Source organism: Cariama cristata, unplaced genomic scaffold (assembly GCF_000690535.1).
Source record: "Cariama cristata isolate BGI_N322 unplaced genomic scaffold, ASM69053v1 scaffold9598, whole genome shotgun sequence".
Classification (NCBI taxonomy): Eukaryota; Metazoa; Chordata; class Aves; order Cariamiformes; family Cariamidae; genus Cariama; species Cariama cristata.
In genome coordinates, this window is record NW_009630656.1 from 9333 (window position 1) to 35793 (window position 26461).

A 26461-nucleotide genomic window follows, 5' to 3' on the forward strand; every position below is an offset into this window, starting at 1 on the left:
CGGCTGAGAGCACGAACAGCAGCGCTGGAGCTGGGGTTTGCGGAGGTGAGCAGCCTCGGCGTGCTCAGGGTGCTGTACAAGCTGGGGACAAGGTCCCGTCGTATCTGTGTGTCAGTCACATCCGACACGAAGGGTTAATCGCCCCCGCGGAGGCAGGCAGGTGGTCCAGGGTCAGCTGTGAGATTTGCAATGAAAGTAGGTATTGTCTGGCAGGCAGGACTGTATTTATCTTTGTCATAACTGCCTCACGCTGCTGGAACATAGTTAAGATCAGTAGGATTCTGGTTTAGAGGATGAGGTTCGATTTGCTGTAGTGGATTTGGGGTCTTTTTTAATATTTTGGGTGAGTTTCACCCTGTTTCCCTCTGTTGCATCTCCCGTGCTGCAACCTCTGCCTTCCCTCCCCAGCCCGCTGATTTTAAATTCATCAGAAATGAAAAATGAGGTCCAGAAAGGCAGGCAGAGAAATTCTGCTAATAATCCCACGAGTTCAAGCAGGTAAAAGGGAAAGTAGTCTTAAACTAACAGAAAATTACAATCGGTTCTAACCATAGGCAATCAAAAGCAAGCGCCATTCTTTCATTATTGATTCTCAATGAAGATATGCAATTAAGCCTACTGAGTATCTTCATACTTATCCTATAGCTAAGTGCTGGGCTTGTGTTAAGGATCCCTTCAACCTATCATTTTTACAGATGCTCCAAAAACCTACAAAACTACTAAGATACTAGTTCCTGATAAGCTATCCTGCAAAAATAATAATCAAATTTTAAACGTAATCCTGAAAATAATAACATTGTAGCTTATAGTTTCTGGACAAAAGAAATACCATTTTGTAAAAACCAAAAAAGCGATCATTTAAAGCGCAAGGCATTTTACTATTGTAGAAATGTAAAAAAATCCAGTATTTAGAAGAAAATTATGTTTTCTTTACGATCTTGTCGGCCTGCCTAGATTGTTTTGATGTATTTGATGCAGCCAAATCTGGTGGTCCATAGTAAACACAAAGATCTTTTCCCGGAGAAGCATTACACCTCTCTTACAATGTGCGTAGCTCAACAGAATTTAACTGTTGAATTCATCCTTAACTCCCTGAAGAAAGAAAACAGGGAGTTGTTCCTTTTTTCCACATCTGTACGCTCTATTTTGTATCTTTACAATGTCCGGTTCTCTCACCTTCCTTCTCTCCTCTCCAGTGTCTGGTGTTATATACTCTATATACCTCTTATTCTCAGTGGCATAGAGAAAGTGCTGGTCTTGAATCCAACCTCTCCCAGGGATGAGCTCCATACAGGGTGCTAAACTCAAGCTTCTTTAACTGTCACCATTATCAGGTCCTTGGGGACCTGATTCAGTAATACCTACACTGGAAACATCTCCTACATAAACAACAAAACTCAGATCTGAAATATGTCAAAAGAGAGAGCCTACATCATTCAAGAGATGATGAGACAAATGGGAAAATAATACAGGATTCGCAAACCAGCAAGGCATCTCTTCTTGCATGAGCCAGGTTGTACCTGCTTCTTTTATCACTGTTCAGATGATCACACCAGTAACACCTTACTGTAACGAGTAAAAACCAGGTCAGGAATTATAATCCCAGACCTTATGAGACAGAGGGTATATTTAGGGAGGTATGAATGCAGCAGAGGTGAAAGGAGCTCTTTGAAGTTATTTAAGAGAATGTGAGGTGAATTTTCTGGCTGGTAGGGGCAGCTGGCGTAGCGCCTGACACCATCCCAACTGGTCTGCTAGAGGGAATGGAAAGATTTTTGGTGTGAGTTAGTAGTACTGTGTGTACTGGTTGGGCAAAAGGCAGAAAAGGACAAAAGGAAGCTATAAACAGAGGAGGTGGAGTGGAGGGAGTCTGAAAAAAAGTCCAACGGGACCTTTATAAACGAACAGCCCACAGATTAGCCACCTTCACATGAGGGCATCAGCTAATTCCTCTCTGTAATGTTTACGACATGCCCTTTCTGTAATACCACGCAACACACCCTATCTTGTATCACATTGCCTTTTGGCATCGTCTCACGTTATCTCATTTATGACAAGCCGCAGCACGGAGCTGAGGAAAGGCCATACAACCTTTTCCATACCGATCCCTTCCTGCAACTCTTTCCATGCCATGTAGGGGCAGTTTCCCAGTTCATCGGTGCTGGTCGTGATGTTTTCTCTTCCACTGCCAATGGGATGTCGGGGTTCAAGCAGGGGAATCGGAGGGCATGGTATGAGGATAATACCTGCAAGCCAGGACAATGACTTTGAGTCATTGCCTAAAGCTTTTGGCACAGCAAGAGACACAAAACAGCTCAAGCGTGTCCCGGGTAACTTTGATGGGAAAGTAGCTGTAGTATATAAATTATCGGATGGACAGAGCTTAGTTTCTCTGATAAATGGGAGACAAAGGCAGTAGTTGCAGGTCTGAGCCAGGGTCAGGCTGAGACAGTACGTCCTGCGTAAAGAGGAGGATCTACTGATACCGGGCAGACCGACCATCCCTATCTGCGAGTGTACAGAGCGCAGGTGGGATTTCTGAGAAGAGAAAGAGGCAATTGAACCCCCCCAAGTCCCTAAATCACATTAAACTTAACATCTACCTGCCTTAGACTCCTTTTATAATCCCAGCCCAAAGTACTCTTGAGCTAATGATCATTAAGAAACACTATTAATTTCTGGACTAATTTCTACTTCATATGCTTTGCTACCTCATTAAAGGGCATATAGTTACCTGGGGATGAGAACAGCATAATTTTAGCAGCATCTTTGCATCTTCATCTTTTTAAAATTTTTGTATTTTCACGTTTGTAAAAATCCACAGCAGCAGCAGTTTGGCATCAGGTAGTACAGTTCTTAAGGGCCGCTAGAATATTCAATGATTTTTTTGTTCCAGTTCTCATGGAACTGGCTACTCCATTCTGCAAAACTTAAATAGCGCATGCAGGGGCACCTGCAACTTCCCTTGTCTCAGCAGGTTTTGCAGTCACTCGGTGTCTGAGAGTATTTCAGGCTGCAGCTCAATATTTACTACAAATACCAGAGAATAGGGATGGATTTGCTGTAGGATTTTATAGGCAAATTGCAGCTGACTCAGGCCAGCTTCAGGAGCTGGGGAGTGAACAGTGATGGATGCTGTTTGTCCCTGAGCCAGGCCTGTGCTCCCGCTGTGGGAAAAGGGAGGTGAAATCCCAGCTTCCTCTCGTCTCTTTTCCAAAGTCTGAGCTGGCTGAAACCACTGGTTTGACATCAGACCGCTTCGTACTCTGGTCAAGATTTCTTCCCTGAGAGCACAAGCCTTTGCGTGGTTCTTAATGAAAATGGAAAATTACCGTGAATTAACAAATGCCGTTCTTACGCACGCACATGTGTGTGTGTTACGTATGTTTGTACCTATACGTATTGAGCGAAGCACTGAAGTTCTGTTTGTAACCAAACACCAATGTGAGTTCAGGTTTGCTGCCAAATCTTTACAGGGCTTTGACAGCATTTTGAAATCTGCCATGTAATGTGTGTCACTTTAAAACGTATATTTATCATCTGCTATGTAGATACCTAAATGAAATAGTGCTTTTTAACACCTTTAGTATTACTAATAACCTCAACTAGCTCTTTCACGGTGCTTTTCATCTAGAAGCCTCAAAGCACTTTGCGAAAGGGAAAATCCTGTTATTTTCTTGCCGCAGAGCTGGAAACTGAGATACAGAGAAATTCAGTGACTTGTCGAGGTCGTCAGACAAGGTGGGCAAAGAATGGCAAAGGGACACCAGGTCCTCTCAAACACTGGGTCACTCTCTGGTTCACTCTCCTCTTTGTGCTCTCCTTACCACCGGTATGGGGTTGGGCAAAAATTCCCCATACAAAATAATTTTGCCAAGCGTATGCATTCTGTAGGGACTAAAACTCATCAAATTTGCATAGATTGACAAATTGTCAACCTCCCTAGTTACTCTGAATATGAATAGGAAAGGGTCTACATTTACCAGCACTATACATCAGGTAGCTCTTCATTCCTTAAGTACCAGGAAGGGTTTAAGCATAAAGTTGTGGATAACTGAAAGAAACAGCTTGTTCTGTTTATGCTTACTGAATTCCCTCTACCTTCTTTTTGCACTTGAAGTGGTAAAAACTCAAGAGTGTTACTATAAACACTTATGGATGGGTTCTTCAGCCTGTACTGTGTTCAACGGCAACTAGAACGTTCACCCCTCTGAATTAATTCCCTTTGGCACCTAAAAAATTGATACGCTGGCATGGTTCGTCGTGAGCTAGTGGCATTTGTTGCAGAGACCAAGAGAAATTATTGCAACGCTGTTTGCCTTATTAGAAGCAGCATCTGAGGAATCCCAGTCAGCCAGCTGGGCAGTTTCAGAGGTCTCCTCTTCCCTTATCAGTTGACTTCATGCTGCCGCTGGGCAGTAATAAAGAGCCAAAAGTATGATGTGGCCCAGGGAAAGGCAAAAACAATATAAAACCATGGCAAGAAATCAGGCAAATGCAAGCTGTTCTCTCCCGATAACCCTGGAGGTTGAAAATTATTAGACTTAATTAAATGAAAAATAAGACCAAGCTTGTGTGCGTAGTTTGCCTTTGTGAAAGGTTACAGTGTTTTGAAAGTTCATAGCATTTGACTGGGATCAGCTCAAGACTTGGCCGGCTGTACCAAGGTAGACAACGCTTACTGTGTGTTCAAGCAGAAAGCTCTGCCAAGTACGAACTGTTAGCTGTAAAATGGAGGTGCTTTGCATTACAAATAATTGTAGTTGGAAAAAGTGCTGTAGAGGAAATAACGACTTCTTTTTTTTCCTGGAGATCATCTTCTATAATCAAATTATCTATTGATCCAAGAGGTTTAGCAATGAAAAACCGTTTTAGGATTTCTCTCTCTTTGGCACTTTGTTGTAGTCGTTATTAAGCCACCCACAGATTTACACAGAATCACACATTCTGTTTATTTGGCACTGCTGCTGAGTTTTCCAGGTACCCACATTTCCCCGCAAGTGTTGTTCAATTTGTAGGGTCCTGTCCCACAACTAACTGTGTTTGAATTGACCACAAAATACGCAATCTCTGATACGCATCCACTGAGATATATGCTCAGTGACATTCTCCACTGATACATCCTACAGATTCTCAGCTCGCTTTCTTACCTTGATCTCAAATTCCTTCCTAAGCAATGATCATAGCAGTTTTCTTAAATTTATCTTCTTCACACTGGCCCACTAGTTTGCTGGGACTTCCAGCCCTCACGCTCCTTCAAATTCCTCAGATCCTGTCTTTTTTTCTTCTGTTATAATTGTCCATACTTCTGCATCCCACGAGGGGTTACAGACCTTTACTGAAGCCTCTTCTTCTGTTCCCAAATTAGGGAAAACATCTTTAGTTGTTCCCCGTGGGAAGCCCAAAGCTGACTCCAGTATAGAGAAGGTGGAGAAAATGAGTCTGCAGGAGTTTGGCTGCCTCTTTTTCAAACCCATCAATACTCATAAATTGCTTCCTATCACACTTATCCCACAAACTTCATGGGATGTTCCGTATTTACAGGACCAACCGAGTGAGCTCTGCCAGCCACGGTCAGAGCAAACTGCTCTTCCCCTATTCACCACCTACCTACACCCACAGGACCAAAAAACTTTGGTACATTTGCACTGTGCGAGTAAGAGGAGAGAACCACGCTGCCCGAAACACTGCCTTCCCCCCGAGAGAGAAGGCACACCTCGTTATTCGGTACAGCATGCACTTCCCCGCTCTGTACATCGGCTATACATAACCACAAAGCTTCAAACATAGATCTCTTGGCTTCTTGTTCATTTTCCACAGTGTCTAACTCGGTGATAATCTTGCTCGCCAGCCAGAAGGGAACAGACCAATTAGTGAAAGCATGGATTTTCAGATTTCAAAGATGTTCTTGGGTTTAAATATTAGTCTCTACGTTTCTAAATTGAGCAGAATCTTTTTTTTTCATTGGAAAATTTGAAATGGAGCAGTTCTACCAGCTGCAGTATTTTAAGGCTCTCAGGAGTCAAAGTATTTAAGCAATCCCTAATTTTAAATCACGGTTACAAAAAATATTTACTGAAGCACTGTGTTTCAGGGTTAATCTTCTGAAATTCACAGACTTGGAGGTAAAATATATTTTTCACAGTTCTATGCTGTTTTCTCAGTTCTATTTTGAACCTTCTGGTAGCCTGCCTGGGTAGCAACTAGACCACGGAAGCTGATAAATCGGAAATTGCAATCACTGCTCAAATGAGGAAAGCTTTAACAGAAGTCTGAATTTGAACAGGAAGAATGGTTTTCTTTTTCCTTTTGACTACAGCAGCGGTATGCATTCTTAGTGGTAAAACACCAGCCATGTTTCAAAAAGTCACATGCCCCGTTGCAGTATGTAAAAAGAGGTCTCTGTCAAACATGCTTAGGCCCAAAATTGGACTGAGATTAAAAATAAAACCCATCACTCCAGTGGTGGGAATTTCAAACACCCCTGGGGGGTACAGTCTTTGCAGACAGAAAAGATCTGTAAACTCTTCTCCCGTTAGTGTCTCTGCAGCATCAGTCAGCAAACCTTAACTATCCCCTCCAGGTAGGGTAAAAGAATTGGTAAATCTTGTGCAGAAGTAAATTATGTGTTTCAGATAATATTTGTTTTATAAAAAAGAAGGCAGAGTAGAGAGTTCTAACAAAATCCATGATACTAAGAAACAGATTTTCTCCCTGAATTGCTTTTTTGGAAATGAGCCTTGAGGGCCTCCTTTCCTCTAAAGAGGCAGCGGAGGTAGGATAACGTGGGTAGAAATCCAAGGAAAGGGCCTCATTCTCAAGAGAGATCGACACGTAATTGCTCCAGTGGAGGAGAACTGCAAATCCCTCAGCCCAGTTTGTCCTTCCCCAGAGCAACCCAGCCTCTAGAACTTAGTGAAATTTGGTCAACCAACCTCAGAGCTGCGGTGGAACCTGAGCCCAGGGAATGTCTGGCCTTTCACTGCACAAAACACTAAAAATATTTTGGTCACCATGCAACCATGTTTTAAGAAAGCTGAGGATGAGAAGAAAACATCCTTCCTACAAAGTGGCAGTCTCTGACAGAGGGCCCGAGTAGACAACAGGAGATGACATACCCTTGAGCCACCAAGGTGGAATGCGACAAGGACTGTAAATCGGAGACTGTGTGTGCTCCAGAAGGGAAGCTGAGCTTTCTTGATTCAGAAACACACTCCTAGACTGAGACCCAAACTGTCTGGGAACAGACAATGGCATCATCTTTTATTTTACAACATGCCTGGAGAGGGTACTGCTCTCAGGAGGTGGAGGTGGGTACCGCTTTCCTCTTTTAAAAAACACAAGTCATTGTCCTGCTGTAAATGCCTGGCATTGGGGGTCTTAGTGTTCTTGATCCTCAAGTGTGACCTCCGATGAGGTGACAAAGCCCCAGAAGAGCCACCTCTGTGCTTAGTTTTCCCCTAGACAGATCCGTGCCCAATGCATCGACCTCTGGAGCACCAACGTATCTCCATGTGCTTCTGTGTCTGTTTTTAGAGTCCAGACCTGAATGTGGCCCTTTGTACCTCAGCTATCATTTTGCTGATGAGATAAGAATATTTTTATTCTGTGCCTTGTTTATTTCAATGTCAGCCCTTTAAATCAGAAGCATCCCTCACTGTGTGCATAAGTCTGATAGAGCATCAAGGAGGATGGGAAAATGGGAGCTCTAAGCACAGCAAAAATGCCGGTAAAACTACACGTCCTGTGTACAAATGCGTTCTTAATTGCTCTTGTTAGAATACAGTCTTCTATGAACTTTATTGCTATAGACTAGCTATAATATAAAAATCTCTTGACTGCTTAAATAACGTGGGTAGGAAGATTTCTCCCACTGAGAACGGAGACAATTTAGAATATGGAACAGAATGGGATAAGATGAATATTCAGAAACTCATGGAGTCAACTTTCCGCACACACAGATTAAATCATAAAAAAAAAAAAAGCCACTGCCTGCAGTATCAACGCCTAGTCATAACTGCACTATTTATAATGGGATATTAAGCTTTAGTTATGTTACTGTCTTAGGCTACATAAACCACCAGGAAAGGAGAGAATAAATAAGGTTCTTGCAGATTACTTAGTTGTAGCAAACAGGAGGCTACGGTCCTGACAATTTTGCTTTGCAAGGAAATTCCATGGTTGAGAGGTGGTGGGATGGGTTGGGGCGGGAAACAAGACCCCAACTCGCATTAATCAGTATGGCTTCAGGAGGCCATAAATAATCAGTGTGGGATCAGCCTTGGTAAACTTGTAGACCTCACCACAGCGTGAACTGCTCTACCACCACTGAAGTAAACGGCTTGTCACCCTCTAGGGATTGGGGTCCCGTTGTTAGAACTGGGAAGTATAGCTATAGGTCATGTTTGCGTTCATAAAGGCTAAAACCTGCCAGAGTTTGTGCTGCTATGGGGACTGTCTGCTTCCCTGGAGAGAGAGAAAAGCACGTGAGCTTGGGCAGGTGAGATGGCTGTGTGACCTTACAGCGCTGATCCAGAAGTCGACTCTTCCCAAAATTGAGGGCAGCTCTGGCAGTAACATCCACCTGGAGTGTACTGTTTAACGGATAAGGAGCTGTAAAATAGCATGTCCGTTCTATACGTCTTGTAGTAATCCTTCCTAGCCCATAGTGACCTACAGGAGAGAGGAACCAGTACTATCACCTCCAAGCTGCTTAGAGACCTGACACTCACAAGCTCCATCCATATAGGCCCAGCCAAGGAAGGACACTGGCTTGTCAGTGGGTCTGGTGGTCCCCTCACGTGGGCAGGGTGGGATCTCTGGGCTGCCTGAGGTAAGAACCTAAGAATTTGGCCTACAGCCATGATGCCAGTTAGCAAAAACTCATTTGCTTCATTAAAGGAATTGGAAGCAATTGGTTTGTTTGCTATTGCTATGAATAATCTCATCGTGGTTTTTATGGCTTTCAGAAACTGTACTTCTGTCTTATTCATGTTCCTCTCTGCAGAAATTGGGTCTCTCATTACCCGAAATACAGATGTGGGCTGTGTGTTACTCCAGCTACGCAGTACATGCCAACTACAGCCAAAGCTAGGGCAGGCTTGCAGTGAGACTACTTTCAGCTCCGTCACCTATGCCCTTGCAGGATGTTGGAAAGGTCTCTTCATCTCCCATTCCTTCACTGTCCTTTCAACCCCTTCTGCTGTCTTCCATCTTGGGGCTGTGAAAGAATTGACACTTTCACTGCCTCCTTGCCCAGATGAGCCTGTAAGGTTGGAGTTCCCCACAACCTCGTTGGGATGGAACAGGTTGCCCCTCTTTCACCACCCTGAGCTCCCAGCAGCTGCTTACAGGAAAATAACTGAAGTGAAACTGAGGCCAGAATGAAAAACAGGCCATGGTTCTACCTACAGCGCAGTACGGGTATTGTTGCTCATGGCAAATGCTTTTGTTTTACAAAGAGATTCAAATGTTTTGTGACTCCTGAGCCTGGCTGGGCACCTTCTTGTCTGGAATCCTTGGCCTCACCACTCTCGGAACTGTTCTTCGGGTGAACAAAGAGTAAGACGTTCCCATCCAATAATTTTCCTGCATCAGTAACAGGATTAGCAGAAATTCATTTTTTCTTTTTAATATCCTTCTACTTTCAAAGCCGAGGAGCCTTGTAGCAAATGAATGTATTTGGCTACAGGTCCTGCACAGGCATATAAACCCCAGATAAGCTAAAACTGTTTTTAAAAATTGATTTATTTTTTTTTTTCCCCCACTCAGGCAATATTGTTATGTCCAGCTTCTAATCTTTAACTGGATGTCAGAGTTAGCACATTGATAACTTGGCTCACTATCCATTTAATTCTGTTTTGACTACTGATAAAGTAATTATACCGTTTGACACAGGGAAGGACAGGCTGAGGAAGTTGGAATAATTTGATGCTAAAACCATTGTACATTCAGATGTATCGTGTTGATTGTTACAAGGACATACTTACTGTGGTCCAACTGACCTGCTGACCCAGGTCTGTAAAGTACAGTGTAATGATGGAGGAAACGGCAAGGCTTTGAATGTTAATGGAATCCTTCAAATAGGGCCCATCTGTAATGACAAAAAAGGGAAGAGGAGGTGGCATGGACAACAGGCATCCTCTCAAAGGCTCAGCATAACACGTAGGCTGCCCTGCTAACGGTGAAGGTGTAGGCCCAGCTTCTATTCTGATTTATTTTGGTGACTTGATACTTATTCTCCAGGTTAGCAACCGAGAGCATTTCGATGAGAGTTATTCTCCTTTCATTTCAACAAAAGCATTAGGCTGACATGTCACTGGGCAGCAATGCATAGCAATTGTTACGGTGCTATCTCCGTTAATCTACACCATTAGAGACATGCCATGCAATCACACAGACAATTTCATAGAGCACTTTTTGTTCTGTCTTGCAAGACTAATGGGAAAGTCGATGTTACGCGGTGTCTCCCTCACCGATGTCTTTTGCTGAAGCGTTTGCATTCTCGGGTTATTTTACAATAGGTTGTACCATCATGATGAACACAACTTCTTGGGCAAAGGCCCACAGTCCAAGATTTCTCTGTAAGCTGTCTGACCTGGGCAGACCAGGTGTGTCTGAGCATTACATCACTTTTCACAGTATTCTGAGGCATCTCCTTCCAGTTCTGATGGACCTTGAGTGTACAGGCAGAGACATAAAATGGTAATATCTGGTTGTCTTTTTTTTTTTTAATAGAGGCAGCGAGGTGGATATTAGGAAAACCCAACAGCCACTAGCACGGGGTGTTGCTGTGGCTGCAACGCTTCTTTTCTCTTTTCCATTTTATGTCTTGTATCTCCCTTTCAACATATGTTTTTTGACTGTTTAAGTCAGTGAGGATGCTAAATTCCACCAGGCGCTGAGCCCTTATTTTCCAGGGCTCTGCAATGGTACGTGTCCACAGACCAAATGCCCCACAGCCCACATCTCTCACTGCCATGTCCACCAAGAACTGGTGTCCTGGCACAAAAAAAGAGACTGCCTTCTGCAGCCAGTTGCATGTTCTGATGAGGCTGTGAGCAAATATTAAAATGGGTAATACAGTGAGTGAGTGAATGGTTTTAAAACTGCCTGATCATCATTATTTGATCATATACTGTCTTCTGAAATATTTTTACTCAGTGGTTATCAAAACCATTAGATTCTGTATTAATGAGAAAGCTAATAAGTTAATTATTGATATCAATTAATGAAAAAGTGCTAACAGTTCACCCAATAGCACGTATAGAGAGAGCAGTACTGTTAGGAGGAGACCTTACCAGAGGATTAATAATACCTTAGGTGACCATATTCAACTGTATGAATACTTACTGCGTTCTAGTTGGAGGCCAACGCGGGAAGGGTACCACTGGGGACCTGTTCAAATCACAAAGCATGGCTGTTAATTTCATGATGGAGGATCGAAATTTCTCTTTCTGTTACTATTCTTTTTAGCTGATGGCTACAAATGTGGGATTCAAAACCAAAATTATCTCCTTCGGTCTCAGCTATACAAGGAGAATACAAGAGAGCTTGGAGGGGCTGACAAAGCATACATTAGAGCAGAAATCCCTTCTCCCCACTTGAGTGTTAGAAGGGCCAATCTCAATGCTGACTGCTCCACCAGCACGTGAAAAATAGGTGTGTGCCTGCACCACTGGGAAGTATAAAGAGGACCCTATTTATTACTATATTTGCCAAAACTCTGTACTGAATGTGTCAGTCTTGCCCTTCCATCCGAAATGATGCTTGTTCTACAGTCTGGTCCAAAGGGGTTGGTTTTTCCCATTTAGGAATATGAAACCTGACTAGGGATGTGCAGCTAGCACTAGCTCTTAATCACGGATTAATCAGGCAAATAGAGACACAAAAAGCAGAGGCACCTGGGTAGCTAATACAGGGTTATGTATGATTTCCATGATACCCATCAACTTAAGGATGTTCCCTAGAAGGAGATTTTTTAATGCTGTAGTTTAAAGGTTGCTCCTAAACGCATAATAGCAGTTGGCAGTTGTTATTAGGTGCTCTTTGGTGATTTTGGACAGAGCCTCATTAGTTGGTTCAAACAGGTACAGGTCTCCAGCTGCATTCGTTTCCCTCGATGCCAGGGCAAGTGGGTAATTGCCACAGAAAGACTGCAGAAGGGATCGTGGCTGTTCAAATTGTTAACTTGTCCAGCTCTTTGTAGTGCCTGTATGCAGAGGGCTGTGCCCCTACAGCTGGAGGTGACACTTAGTGCCATGGTCTAGTTGACCTGGTGGTGTTAGGGCAAAGGTTGGACTCGACGATCCCAGAGGTCTCTTCCGACCACATCGATTCTGTGATTCTGTGAATGGACCACATAAGCAGTCCTCCTTTGCATCACAAAGACATATAACTTCACTTAACCCACACACACACTTCAGTTTGCTGTTGAAGGCTTTCAGGGCTGACCTGGGGCAGGCTGGGGAGACCTTGGCCCATGGCATTGACTGAGATTTGGGGGCAGCAAAGTCTGACAGAGGAAAGGGAGGGAATAGCTGCACTATCATCACCCCCAGCCCTTTCTACCGCATTTGTCTTTATTTCCTTTGACACACCTTAGGACAGTTGAGAGCCTGAAAGAGATTTCGTTTGTGCTTTTCAATTCAATGTCTGGGTGAAATTGGGCAAACATAGCCATGGTTTTCTTTAGACCTGTCTTACAATTGTTAGTATTCCTGTATTTAAGATACAACTATTCCCGTACTTTAAACAAATGGAAGAAAATTCTTCCCAATGACTGTGCTCAAACCTGGGAACATTTGCCCCGAGAAGCTGTGGGATCTGCTTCCCTGAAGATAGTCAGGCCTCCGCTGGGGAAGACCCTGAGCAATCTTACAGGACTTGAAAGCTGGCCCTGTTCTGAGCAGGAGCCTGGACCAGATGAGCTCCAGAGGTTGCTTCTATCTTAATTGTATTTTAGGATGATCAGGAGAGCTTGTTCACCCCGCTGGCTGCCAGCTGGAGGGGAAGAGGAGCTGTACACAGTGTGCTCTGCGCCCCCTCTGCGCTGGCACCCGGCACACTCTCATTTCAAAAGCACTTGGTCTGAGTTTTGTAGGCAAGAACAGGCATTAGATGAACCCATGAACCAGGGCTAACGGCAGGAGGTGAGACATCCATCAAGTAAGTTGCAGACTTTTTTTTTAAGGTACCACAACAGTCCATGGCTATTAAAGATAACAAAAGGAAGATAGAGAAAGAGCAGCTGTCTGACTTGTCAAGGGAGATATGATTTGCTCCAGGACAGCAGATATCAATAGTTATTTGGGAGCCTGAAATGCAATGTACTTGTGTTAAATTGGAATCTTCCCCCCAGCTCCCCTCGCCCCCATATTACAGTATGTTTCAATAAAAGCCAATTTACCTGATCCTGTGGCAATGCACTTTTAGGTATGGCTCATAATCTTCACAAGGGCAAACAGAGGTTGTGCGTTTAAGCACGTCATCCCGCTTTTCCAGTCCTTTAGCCTCAGTACACCATTATGTTCAAATGCACTCAAAGTTTTTGACAGATGGAAGTGTGCCTTTGCCGCTGCTTGTCTGCGGTGACCTTGTTATCACACCACTGTGTCTCTCTGCTTTCCAGACCATTCTTGGGGTGCTGTGTGTATTTTGCTGGAAGGACCTGGAATTAACTGTTGGGATGTTTCTTCCCAGCTCTTACTGTTGGTGGGGGGCCAGTAGCTAATGTCAAGTGGAAATGGAGTGAGGGACCAAGTCCAAGCACATCTCTGTTTGTGCGTATGTTGGGTTTAGTCTGAACATGAGAATTCCCCACTTTCAGTCCCACTGGCAGCAGACTTTAGCGAGGCTGTTCCCAAGTCTTAGCTGCCCGGGGTCCTGCAAAAACCAGCGTTGCTTTCTGGAGAGAAGTGTGACCCTGCTTTATTCCTCGGGAGGTCACCGGGGTCTGGCTACTCTGCACTCCCAACCTGAAGAGACTCGTTTCAGAGAGAGGAAACCCCACGCCTTCCTAAACATCAGAGAGTTGCCTGCCCACCACTTGGTAGCGGTCAGCCACGGGGGCCCTGGCTCCACTTGTCACCATTTACCTGCCTTCCTCCTGTGACTGTTTTCCATGGGGATCCTCCAGAGCTCTCGTTAGGGCAGCAGCTCTGGATTTCTATTTGGCAATGCAAGAAGCCATTCCAATCCAGCCTGGCTCTGGCAAACACACGTTCATGTCATTCCCATAGGAGAAGAACTCTCCATTCTTTTAATAGTGAAAAGCAGCCAAACGCAGTGACTAATTATCGCCTGTATTAATTCTTGCTACTGCCTGTCAGAATGAGGGGTTGATGGCTCTCTTGGATACTTAGAGCCAGTACCATCTGGCAGATTAGCTTTACCTGCCATCAGCAGGAGCTCAGAGGAGCATGGGGAGAGTACATGCTCCCAGACAGAGCCAACGAGTGCTCACCATAGACGGAGTCATAGCTGCAGTGGGGTGCAGCACTCGAAGGCCTCTCTGCACTCCCACACCTGGCAAAGCTCCCCTTGCTTCCAATCTAAAGCTGGAGGGTTTCTCTTTTCCAGGGTTGGTTGGTTGTTTTTTTAAGTAGGGTTTACTTCCCAGTTTATTCTTATTGACACCTTTTCATTGATGCCTCCTGTAGAGATTAATGGCAATCCAAGAGCATGGGTGACTGAAGTTTATCTTGTAACTCCTGTTGCATCTAAGATCATCTATTATGACTTGCTTTCTGACATTGTGATGGGGCTTCAGAGCTCAGCCACGCGGTACCCGGTAGGTGACAGTCCCTGTCTGTTCCTTGTGATCAGCAGAGCTCTTCAGCTCCCTTATGCAGGGTTCTGGGTTTGACCATGCGTTTCCCACTTGGAACATAGTTGTAAAAATGACATTTCAGCCCACTTATATCCCAGACCAGTTTTGACTTGAAAAGGCAAGTATGGACTGACCAGAAAATAAGAATGGCCATCATGGTTCAAACCACAGGTCTATTTAGCCAATCTTCTATCCTCTGATATTTAGCCAATATTGTGGTTCCTCCATCACGTTTCTTAGATTTCTAGCGTTTGTGTAGAACAACTTTGGTTCCTTTCTTTACAGCGTGTTTGGGCAGCTATTGAAATGTCTTCCTGGTTTTCCATCTCCTATTTGATTATTTCTACGCTCCTGACTTGTCCTTCTCTCAAAGGGTGGTGAATACGATCACCCTGCAACTGCATGCACACAGGCACCTGAAAGCTTTGCCCATTCCTCAGCTCAAATGTTATTCACAAACTCCTTGATGTTAAGTGACATCAACATAATTCTTCGCTGAGCAACCTGATCTGGTGAAAGATGTCCCAGCCCATGGCAGGTGGTCTGGACTAGATGGTCTTTGAACATCCCTTCCGACTCAAACTGTTCTACAATTCTATGATTTATTCTGTTGTGATTCAGGCAATGTTCCTTCTATGTGTACAGGCTTTTTTTTAGTTTGGAAATGTAAGCCATTCGTGATGAGTCTTAGGTCTTTGACCTTATTCCATCTTCTCTGTCAGGAATCTGTTCCAAATTTGTGGAAAAAAAATCTATACATTTATTTTAAAATAGTTAAAATCTTTTAATGCTATTATCTTTAAAGCATCATAATTTTTCAACACAGGATGGTATTTTCTTGGTAAGTGACTTAATGTTTACTTTTAATAATCTGTTCTAAAAAATGGACATGAGGAAAAATATTTCAGTTTGGATGGGTTATTTGTTGTCCCTGCCAGTTTTTAAAACAAAAATTAAAACATTAGCAAACCGACGGGATCTATGAAAACTGACAGCCACCTTTAATTTGACTGTACCCAACAATGAAACCATCTAGTAATACTGGATATAAAAAGGAGATGTAGTGCTATTGAACAACCATACAAATGCTTGCTAAAATGACAGCCTCAGGGCCATCCCAGCTGCCAATACCACTATTCAAAGACAGGCAGAAACCCAAATTCTACTGGTCCCACAGCTGACACAGTTTGGTTTTGCGCTGCCTTTATACTAGAGTTTCAGCAAATGAATCGGCTGACAATCACAGGAACTGAGGACAATTTTGAAAGCCCATTTGCAGTTTTAAAAGTGTCCAAAGGTACTCTCTATCCACTTGACTCAAATTGACCTTAATGTGTGCTCCACCACTTAAATATCGCAAGAGGTTTTGGAGATTTAACAACTAAGAAATCTAAGTACAAGGTGCTTTCCAATAGTTATGAAATTGAAGGGGTCAGTCTAATTTTTATTAAGTTTCATAAAGAACCTTCCATAAAAATTCTTTAGTGCGCTGCCTGTTCTGTAGTGAATTACACACTCAAATGCCTATTTGTCACAAAGAATTTATGAAGTTAGGCAAACCTGTATGAGAACAAAGGTGTAACATGATGACGACCTCTGTTGCTGGGAAATTCGGTGTATTCCTTAGAACACAGTCCTGCAAAAGCTATTCCGGTGGGGAACGAGGAGTCTAAGAAATGCAAAACAGAGCTGACGGACACAGTTTGGAGATAATTAGCAGACTGACTTTCTGTGATCAGCTAATTTTATTATCAGTTAAATTGCTTGCTTCTCATTGTATTTCACCACCCATGCATCTCTAATAACAAATAACCTTAATAATTACAAGCAATACCTGCTGTGATATGAATAGGATGACATGAACAACAAAATTACCATAATCAATCAGCAGCGACATGTTGTTTAAATTTGCAGAAATACAGGGAATTCTGGGGACCACTGCGGCACCAATATCCCTTACACGATCACAAAATGTTACACGTGAGCCGAGAAATGTGACAGCGCTTGCTCACGTGAACTGAGAACAGCCGAAATGCATTCCCCCACCTTAACCAGACAGTCGTTTTGATATCTGTGTAGCAATAACACGAGATTGCTAGGAAAAATTCCCATGTTAGTACATGTGGGGATGGTGGTTTTGTGCATAATATATAGAGACAGACATACCGACACACAGATTATCTGAAAACTTGCCAAGGTCTTTCCTTGACAAGGGAATGCTGAACAAATACAGTTGTTCCCTGTCTGCGACCTTAAACAGCAATGGTCGTACGTGTTGTTTCTCTTGGTTGCCGCAGGCGTGTTTGAGCGTTCCCAGGAACGCTTCTGAGAAAACAGGGATGGATAGAGATACCACCGTGCTGATGGTTGCGGCCTTTGCCGGACTGAAGTTTGCATATCCTTGCTTCACTGAGCTGACAGCAGGCAAGCGGGCTGCTGAAATGACTTGAAGCTGTTGCTTTCTGCTTTTATTTGGAAGAAGCGGCCGGGGGATTTATTGTGCTAACGTTGCACTTGAGTGATTCCTAAGCGTGATGGCAGTAAGCAAAGCACACCTAAGAAACCACAGTAAAATGAATCTGGGCCACAAGACCAAGACAGAAAGTATCTGAAGCTATTACTTAGTATGCTTGCCTTCGCTGTGACAGCGGCTGGGTGTTGCGATCTGAACAACCAACCCACTCGAAGAACAGCAGCGCCCGGCAGAAAGCCTGGGGCAAGCATGGCCCCAGCATCTCTTCATATGGCCCCACCCAAAAGGCCCTCTTTGGCCGCAGACCAAAAGATGTTTTGTCGCTTTGAGTCGCTAAATGCCGGCACAATCACCTGGGTCTTTTATTTTTTTTAGGGCTAGTGCAGAGAGGCCAGCTCTAGCCAAGCCCCCTCCAGGTACAGAGCCCATGAGCCCAGCTGGGCTCGCAGGGGCCAGGCTACCAACTTGTACGCTGCGTCTACCTCTTGCTAAGTCTTTAGGGCACAGGGCTGCACTTGCTGGATCCGGGATCGTTCAGCTAGGCTGTGTTTCTCTTGTAGTGCATCAGATTATTTAAAGAGCGGGAGCAAGGTCTTGAACTGGAGCTGTGTTTTTATGGGAAGTCAGCGGAAACAGCAGAGCCAGTGTGTCCTGTTCTGTAAAATCTCAGCAGGGTACTGAAATAGTTGTTGCTTTTAATGGTTCCGTACCCAGGGATAAATCCCCTTCCTTTGTCAGCTTTTTTTCTCTGAGTATTTTCTCCGATTTGTTTAATTTGTAAGCTTTCCAGGGAAGATCTCTAGCCGTGTGTTTTACAAAGGCACCTTGACCTCTAGTTGCTATAACCACTTTCTTAACGACATGTGGAATTTGAAAACGGAGCTATTTGATTATAAGCATCCATTTCTTTCTTTTGGCTTTTGTAATACCTGAATGCCTCTAGCTACAACCATGCTGCTTGCCCAGGGAGAGCGAGCGGTGAGCTGGCTTGAATTGATGTCTCCAGACATTGGCAAAGACCAACAGTGCTAAGGAGAGGGTCTGGCCACGGGGCAGAACAGCATGCACTTCCCACACGCGACTAAGCGAGTAAGGCCCAGCCTGATAAAGTGTCTGGCTGAATGCTTCCTTTTTAGCTGGCCATTTGATTGTTCCAGTTGGCCTTAAACACTTAAAATCTGCGAGCATCCATTTTTCCTACATAAAGGCACGTAACTGGCACCTGGCACCTCCACAGAGCCTGATGCAGAAGGTTTTTTTCAGAGCATACCTAAGGTCTCTATAGCAAAGACTATTATAGTGCATACAGTGCCTGCAGCCGTTCCCTTTTAAAAGTGTCGGAATTTTGCTTTTCTTACTCGGGATCTGGCAAACAGCATAGCCCTGTCCATACGTTGGTTCCTGGGAGCGAAAAAAAAAAGCGGTTCATGTGCTGTGACTGTGCCCAGATGTGGAATTCCAGCCTGGGAGACCCTGCACTGCACCTTGGGTCACAAATTTGCCTGGTTGCATTGTCATTGAAAAAAACTTCTATAAATGCCTGAACTCCTTGAGAGCCAGAACGCTCCTCTTCCCCCTCTGCTTTTTTTTTTCCCTTGGGGAAAAAAAAAAAAAATAATCTCAGGCTTTAGCTATATTCTGATTGAGCAACAATGGACAAATTTCTGAAGAGTCAGCATAGTCTTCCTTAATGAAGATCGATTGTTATTAGTGGTAAACAGAATGTTATTTGTCATTTAGAGGTCAGTTTATGTCACTAGCAGATTAAGCTTTCAGTTTTCCTTCTGAAACAGCTTGACGCTGAAAGCGACTGTGGAAATTCAGACAAGCAAAAAGCACCTGAAACTAAAAGCAAGCAAGCGTGCAAAATTTAGATGTGTATTTCAATATTTTTGCTACATTGTTTCTCAAAAAAAAAAAAAGAGAGAAAAGGAGAAAGAAAAGCCAGCCCTGCGCATTTCGATTTTCCACATAGCCTGCTGCAGAAAGTATAATTAATTTTGATCTTTCTGCGTGGATTTGCATTTCAATTAGTGTGCGTAGGGAAGGGAAAGGGAAAGCGGCTCACCTTTTATTTCATTGATAACAACCATAGAGCAGAATACAGAGAATGAAGAAAATAGATATTGTGAGGAGCCTGGAGCTTGAAGCAACATTCCCATAAGGGACTGCCCTTAAACAGTGCAAGGAGATGATTCGTGCTGGACTCTGCTAATGGCTCTGGGGAGTCTTTTCCCCAGGGACCCCCAGGGAGGGCTGCGTCCTGTGATCCACGCGCTAAAATAGCACGGAGTTTGCTTCGTAGTTGCAGACGGTTGTGTTCTGGCTCTGAAATGCCAACCCCGATTAAAAGAGAGATGTGGAATTTGTGCTGATTGAGGATCTGTATTCTGGTCGTTATCTTTGTCTTTGATTCTTCTGTCTCTACAAGTTTGGAAAGGGTGACAAAGATAATCATTGAAGTGTCAGGGGGATGTGGGGTTCTCTTCCTAAATATAAACTGTCAGTGAAGCTTTCGCACAAAGGGTGACCCAAGCACGAGAAACTGCACATTAAGGTACATACATTTGCCAAACTAAATAGGTGTTTCAGGGACTAAAAATATCCTTCCTTCTCCATCTGCCTCTCCATATTCTAACAGGGGATTTTTAAAAACGCAGCTTAACGTTTGGTGGTTTGTGAAATCAGTCGCTGTTTATCTGAATCCTTAACTGCTCCAATACCTTTACCGGTGTGGCAGTAGCCAACCCAGCCAAGGGTTTCATAGACGGCAAAGCAGAGTGTTCAAACACAGCTATCTGACCATCCCCGCGGCCTCGGAAAGCAGTAAGATATTAAGGCTTGTTTCAAAATGTCGCTTCTTTTAAAACCTTTGGTCACGCTCAGCCTGTGCCAGGTTCTGAGAGCGCAAGCGGTGCTGTGCCCTGCTGTGTTTCGGGACACTGATACACAGGTCAGTGCCTCCTCGCTTCCGAAAGCCCCGGTTTGGATACTGCTGCGACCAGCACGCCGGCTAAAGGACTCGTAGGTACCAACTGCACGAGGGGCCGAGAGCAGAGAACTGGCAAAGTCGCTGTTTTACCCGGCGCTGCTTGCACGCTGTCCGAATGCAGTACGGCACCAGCGGACGTTACAGCGGCCTTGGGGCCCTCCTGATTTACGTTCCAGCGTTCGAAAGTAGCCGGTGCTCCCACAACCCCAGCTGATACACCAAAGATGGCTCAGAAGCTCACTTGTGCCTGTCCACCTCAGATGTACTGGGCAGAGTCCTACCTCAGGCTCTAGCTATGGTTCTTTAAAAGTATTCCTTAGTCAATTAGCTAATAAAATATGCTAATGAGGTATAATTTTCTTTCAGTATTTGACTGTCCAGGGGATAGAGCTCTCTGCAGCCTCTAATCTAATCAGGCTGCATTCCCTCGCTAACCCCTAATAGCAATGCGGTTTTTGTATCTAATGGCCACACCAATGCCATCAACAATTGACTGAACACATTTGAGCTGACACGATTTCTTCCTTAGTGCAAATTAACTTCTCATAAATTCGTTGGTAAATTCACCACATTGAACATTAATCCCCACTAATACCAGGGCTAAACTGCAGTTTCTCCATGAGCGATGAGGAAAAGGCAGCGCAGATCTACCCTGCTTTGGCAGCAGATCCGACACTAACACGCGAGCCAGAGGCTCAGCCCCGTTCCCACATCCTTCCTGGGAGAAGTTTATTTGGGCTGGTTTAATTCCCCCCATCCCACCACCTTATTTAGGTTGAGCAAAGGCTTCAGTGCCTCAGAAGCTTGGGAAACTGCTCTTCCCATCTCAGCTCTGACAGAGGACAGATAATTTTCCCTCTGCATACTGCAGTTCCCCTGCTGTGAAATGAGGCTATAGAACCTTTCCAGCGACTAGAGATATTGCGAGGATAAACAGCAAACGTGGTTGATTCCAGGTCACCTCCTGCGGACGCTGTGAGCGATGCTGTAGCTCATACGGAGAGCGCCGGACGCGGCATCCCAAGCTCTCCCAGCAGGGAATGAGCCCAGGCAGGCCGTCTGCACATCAACCACAAGGCAGCCATGTAGAAAGAAGTGTAATAACATGCTTAGAATTGATCAGCAAACTGCTTTTTTGCAGTTAGACGGGCACGGCCCTTGAGGGACCTGATTACAGTGATATTTGCTTGGCGAGTATGTTCATTCTCATACTTGAGGGATGACGTTCCATCCCAATCTGTATGGCAAACGCTTAATGGCCTTTGAACACCTCTACTGATCTTCCTCTGTAAATGTTATAGCCACAACTCATCTAGACTGTTGGTGAACTCTGAACTTGCGCTCTAATGGCAGAATGTAAAAAAAATATTGCCTTCCCGTTAGTATGTGTTTAAACCAGAGCAACATACCTTGTTCAGAGCAAATAAACCACTGGCATAACGTTCTGTTTGCTCTGTTTCTGTGCCATTCAGTAACAATTTTTGGAGCTGGCCATCTTATTTGCAGGCAGAGTTACTTGAAAGTTTTCAAAAATATTTTGGATGCTGTAGAAACATGGCTTTTTTTTCAGAATTTGGAGTTGTTTATGGAGAAAGTGAGATTGTGTGTTTCAAACCCAGAAAAAACCCTAGTCTTGTGTTGGGTGAGTGACTTACTGGTTCTTTCTCAGCCTCTGATTTTTTGGTATAGTTCTCTCTACGTTTTCTACCTCCACATTTTTTTTCTAACCACATTTAGGGAATAATTCAGTCTATAAACTTTTTTTTCTCTGTCTGAAGTTTTGCTAACTTCTGGTTGGCAGGCTATGAAGTTACATTTGCCTACCTGAAGAAGAAAATCCGGTCTCGTTAACTGATGCTAGGTGTAACTTAGCTTCCTGAGCTGGAAATCTTGATTGGAAAACATGGTACCTCCTAAAGTCATTTTGATGGGAAATCAAAAATATGAGCCCATGAACCCAAAAAACAAGTCAAGATGTAATTGTGCATTGAAAACAGGCTAGTATCTAGATTGCAGCCTTAAACCCGCATCCAATATATGTCATCACAACAGCAACAACAAAAGAGGTGAAGGAAAAGTTAAGACTTTCCAAGGTGTATGCTAAAACCAAAATGGAGCAAAGTATATACAGAAACACGCACCTTTCCCCTGGGCTCAAATGCCTGTACCTTTATGTGGTAAATCTTGTTTGGGTCATGTAAGAAATGTGGCTATACTTTGCCACGTTCATAGCGTGCCTCATATCAAGGCATCTAGCCAGCAGTGAATCCGGGGCGTTTGGGCCCACATGGCTACTCGGTTCAAAATGGGAAGTTTATGACAGATCTTCGAAACCTCAAAAACAGTGTCTTTTTTTTTAGAGGTCAGAAGCGTTCCTTTAACAAAGGTGCTGCCACGCAGTCATCTCTCTGTAGATTAAGACAGTCCTTGGCAACGGTCAAACTAAACGACATGTTGTCAGCTTTCTACATGGGAATACAGCAACCGCTCTCTTACCTAATGGATACCGGGGTTCTCTCCAGGAAAAACTGGCTTGCTCTCCTAAAGATGAGCATATTCTAGAGAAGTTCCCACCTGCTCTTAGCTAGACACGGCTAAGCTTTCCACATTTTCAGTGGCCCCATCAATTTGTGTATGTGTTTGCTTGGTTTCAAATGTTTAAAAAAAGAGATGAAAATAATGAGAAGGGGAAGGTAGTAGGTGAAACACCAGGTAGCCTCGGAGACTGGCTTCTCTTTCCAGAGTCTTTTGAGGGATCAAGAGGTGGCTGTGCCCCAGTTTCCCTAGATATGACATGAGGTGCTTGGGTTCTTCATTGAAAACTTTGAGACTAATTGGTGGGGATAGGAATTGTTTTCAATCTAATGTCAGTTGGTAGCGCATGGTTGGGGGACTGGAAATAACTAAATGCTAGACTGGAATACAGAAGTAAATGCTCAAAGGCACCCAACATCCATTAAGAGCAATGAGAGCCAAGCAGTGGGCAAGCAGAACTTGTGAATGAGCTGCAGATCCAGTATAACTCGCACATCAATTTCAACGGTGAATCATTTCCAACGCAAATATATTGGACATCATTGCAATTTGGGGATAATTTAGAAAGAGGCAGAACTCCCCTCTACCACCTAATTTTTATTGTGAATCGTTTGTTCATCATCTTTGATGCATTGCTTTCATTAACTTGAAAAAGTGGCAAATAATCAAGTTTTGTTTGAAAGATTTCTTATTTCGGTTGTTCTCAGGGTTTCTTTCCCCCCATGTCTGAACAAGAAAATAAATAAATAAACAGGCTACGCATATGAGAGCGGGAGCACATGTAAACAAATGCAAAAGAAGTCATCGTCATAGGGTCTGAAGACATGTTCAGGTCTAAACAACCTTCCTTGCTCTTGTCCTGCTCACCTGACCCTACTCCCAGAACTGCAGCTACTCGTTTTGGCACACCTACCCTTGGCCCTGCGGAAGCCGGAGGTTGCAGAATCACGGCCAGGGAAGCTATGGGGCAGAGAAGACCTGGAGGAAAGTTTGAACTCAGCAGCTGAGCCTGCTGCCTCTTCTCTAACCTGTCTAGCAGAGGTGACAATTGTCATTTTTTTTCTCATACTGTCCCAGAGTTTTCCAAGAAGGAGGTAGGTTCCTTTCATTCTGGCACGGGAGATTGGCTTCCTCTTCTGTCATCCGGTGCCTATCGGCTGTCTTCCCCAAGAAGTCCATGGGACATTTCATGTGGACCCATTCCATGCAGCTTCTTATAAGAGAAACCGTTGGATCTTTCCGTAAAGCCATCTGCCCAACTCTGGTGTCCAAAAGCACAATGATGGACTTGATGATCTTTGAGGTCTCTTCCAACCATTATGATTCTATGAAAAACCTGATGTAGATGCAGAGCACGTTTAAAGGCCTGAAGCGATCTTGACCCTGCCGTTATCAACAGGTATCTGTCTTCATTAATGGACATGAGGTTCTTTTCACAGTCATGAAGACCCATTGGGGCTTTTTTAGTATCTTGATTTCCCTGAATGAACATTAAGCCCACATGAATCTGGTGTTGAACGCCAGGTTAATGCTGGAAGTCTATCTGTTTTTCAGACAAAACACATAATACTGGAGTTTAAACTGATGAAGGAGCTGGTTAAAAACCAAAACTACTTTGGCATCTTCTATTAACAGTTCAGTAGGCTTTAATTCTTCATTTTACCTGAGACTAGACATTGTCTAGAGCCTGTATTACTACTATCGGGCCTTGCACTGTCCTTTTCTCAGTTGAGCCATAGGCACTCATATAAGACACATTGTCACTAATAATAGGCAATTCTGGTAAACAAATTTTGTTGTTTCTCATCTAGATCTGTCAATTAAATCTACTGCAAAGGCAAGAAAAGCAAAGAATCTAGCTCTGAAATTTCCTTTTCTTAATGAGGCATTTAAATAGCATCTCACATTTGTTCTCCGATTGTTTACATAGGATGTCATTTGTGATGCATTGTTAGAGCCCTGTAAATCTCAGCTGGGAACAATATCCCAGAGAGCAGAGAGGGCCAGTTCTGCTTCAAGCTATATCTCAATAGATTCGCTGCCTTTTCTTTTATTATGTTACTCATCTGAAATGATATCTGTAATCCTGCTAATGAAATGCAATAACATCAGCTGCAGCAGCTGCCAAAAAAAAGAGAAATAATGTGAATTTCCATTAAAGTTTTTGAGTTGATCTTCACTTTTTCCATTGCTGCTTTAAATATTGCTGGTTTTTCTGAAGGTCATCTTATTTCTATGAGCATTTAATGGATAGCCTGGCTTTTGTGTTTTAGACACCTTGTTCCTTCTGGTTCAATAGGTCATTAGGCATATATTTAAGTCATTCTTTGTCCCGAATGTTTCTTATGGGATCACAGCCAAAACAGACAAAAGATCCCAAGGTGGATGAAAGGCAGGTTAATTATTCTTATTTTATAGATGAGAAAATGAAGCTTGAAAGGGAGAAAGTGTCTAGCACACAACTCACCCCAGTCAATAGCATGACTCCCATTGGTTTTGAATCAAGTCTTAAGGACCTAAGTCTTAAACATGCCATTCATTGCCGCATGAACCAGGAGACTTCAAAAATCCCAGTTGACTTTCTGGCGTTTATTATTATCTCTAGAAGACCAAAATGCTTTAAAAATCTGACCCTAAAAGTCTTGCGTAAGGTCCTATGTTAGTAAGTGCACTGCTTCTAAACCAGCTGGGTGAGCCAAACCTCAACCATAGGTTCCTAATTCAGTACATAATAAAAATATTCTTTGTAACCGCATGTTCATTTCAGAAAGCAAAACTCCAGGGATCTCTGATCAGATGCTTTTCAGTCTGATTTAGTATCTCTTTCTCCACAACTTATAACGAGATTTAAGTGCTCAGCAAAAGTGAGTGCAGGTGCCTAGTCTGGTGCTTGCTCTCATTATTAAATCCAATTAAGTTGGGAGAAAGCAGTCGGATGTCAGCACCCCATCTAGAAATGTCCAAATGCAAGTTCTGGGCTTTAGCAGTGTCAAAAAGAGACACATGAATCAGGGCTTGAATGGGAGGGTTATGACCACAGCTCAGGATGCAAAATAGTGTCTGTGAAGTGCACAGCACCTTCTGGAGGGCTACCCGATGGCTACATCACTGCGATTTCATGTGGAGCAAGACTCCATGTGTTTTCTGGCCATTTTTTGAAAATTGGCCAGAATTGGTTTTCTGTAATTCCAACACAGACTGTGGAGGCGGAAAAAAAAAAGAGAGATTTTGGAGTCTAAGTATAAGGTAAATTTTTTGTCACTTTGACAGTAAACATCATGAGGCTAACTCAGTTTGGCTGCTTCTTTCTTTTAACTGCCTTAGGTCAATGACGCCATTCTCATTTCCTGGCTAGCTATTACAAAAGAAGTGAAAGCATTCCCAGCTTTCACAGGCATGCTTCGATTACTTTGACAGCTAAGCCATAAATTCAAGTTACACAAACCTGTGCCAGCAGACAGACTCTTGTATTTTGTATACAGAGCTTTGCCCAGATATGCCACAAATAAGCTGAGAGGAGGTCATCCTCCCGATACTTATAGAATCATGGAATCATTGTGGTTGGAAGAGACCTCAAAGATCATCAAGTCCAACCGTATACCTGATGCCACCATGCCCGCTAAACCCACTA

The 26461-nt window shown here is 43.6% G+C and overlaps 1 protein-coding gene across 1 annotated transcript in view; it reads right to left on the reverse strand.

The window, feature by feature from the left end:
- Positions 1 to 26461, reverse strand: part of TECRL (trans-2,3-enoyl-CoA reductase-like) — a 57794-nt gene that overhangs the window by 9071 nt on the left and 22262 nt on the right. Inside the window, exons 3-4 of the mRNA XM_009705634.1 lie at positions 11353 to 11397; positions 9990 to 10093 (exon numbers count right to left, since the gene is read on the reverse strand). Of these exons, the coding sequence (XP_009703936.1) occupies positions 9990 to 10093; positions 11353 to 11397 (149 nt within the window). The remainder of the gene's footprint in view (positions 1 to 9989; positions 10094 to 11352; positions 11398 to 26461) is intronic.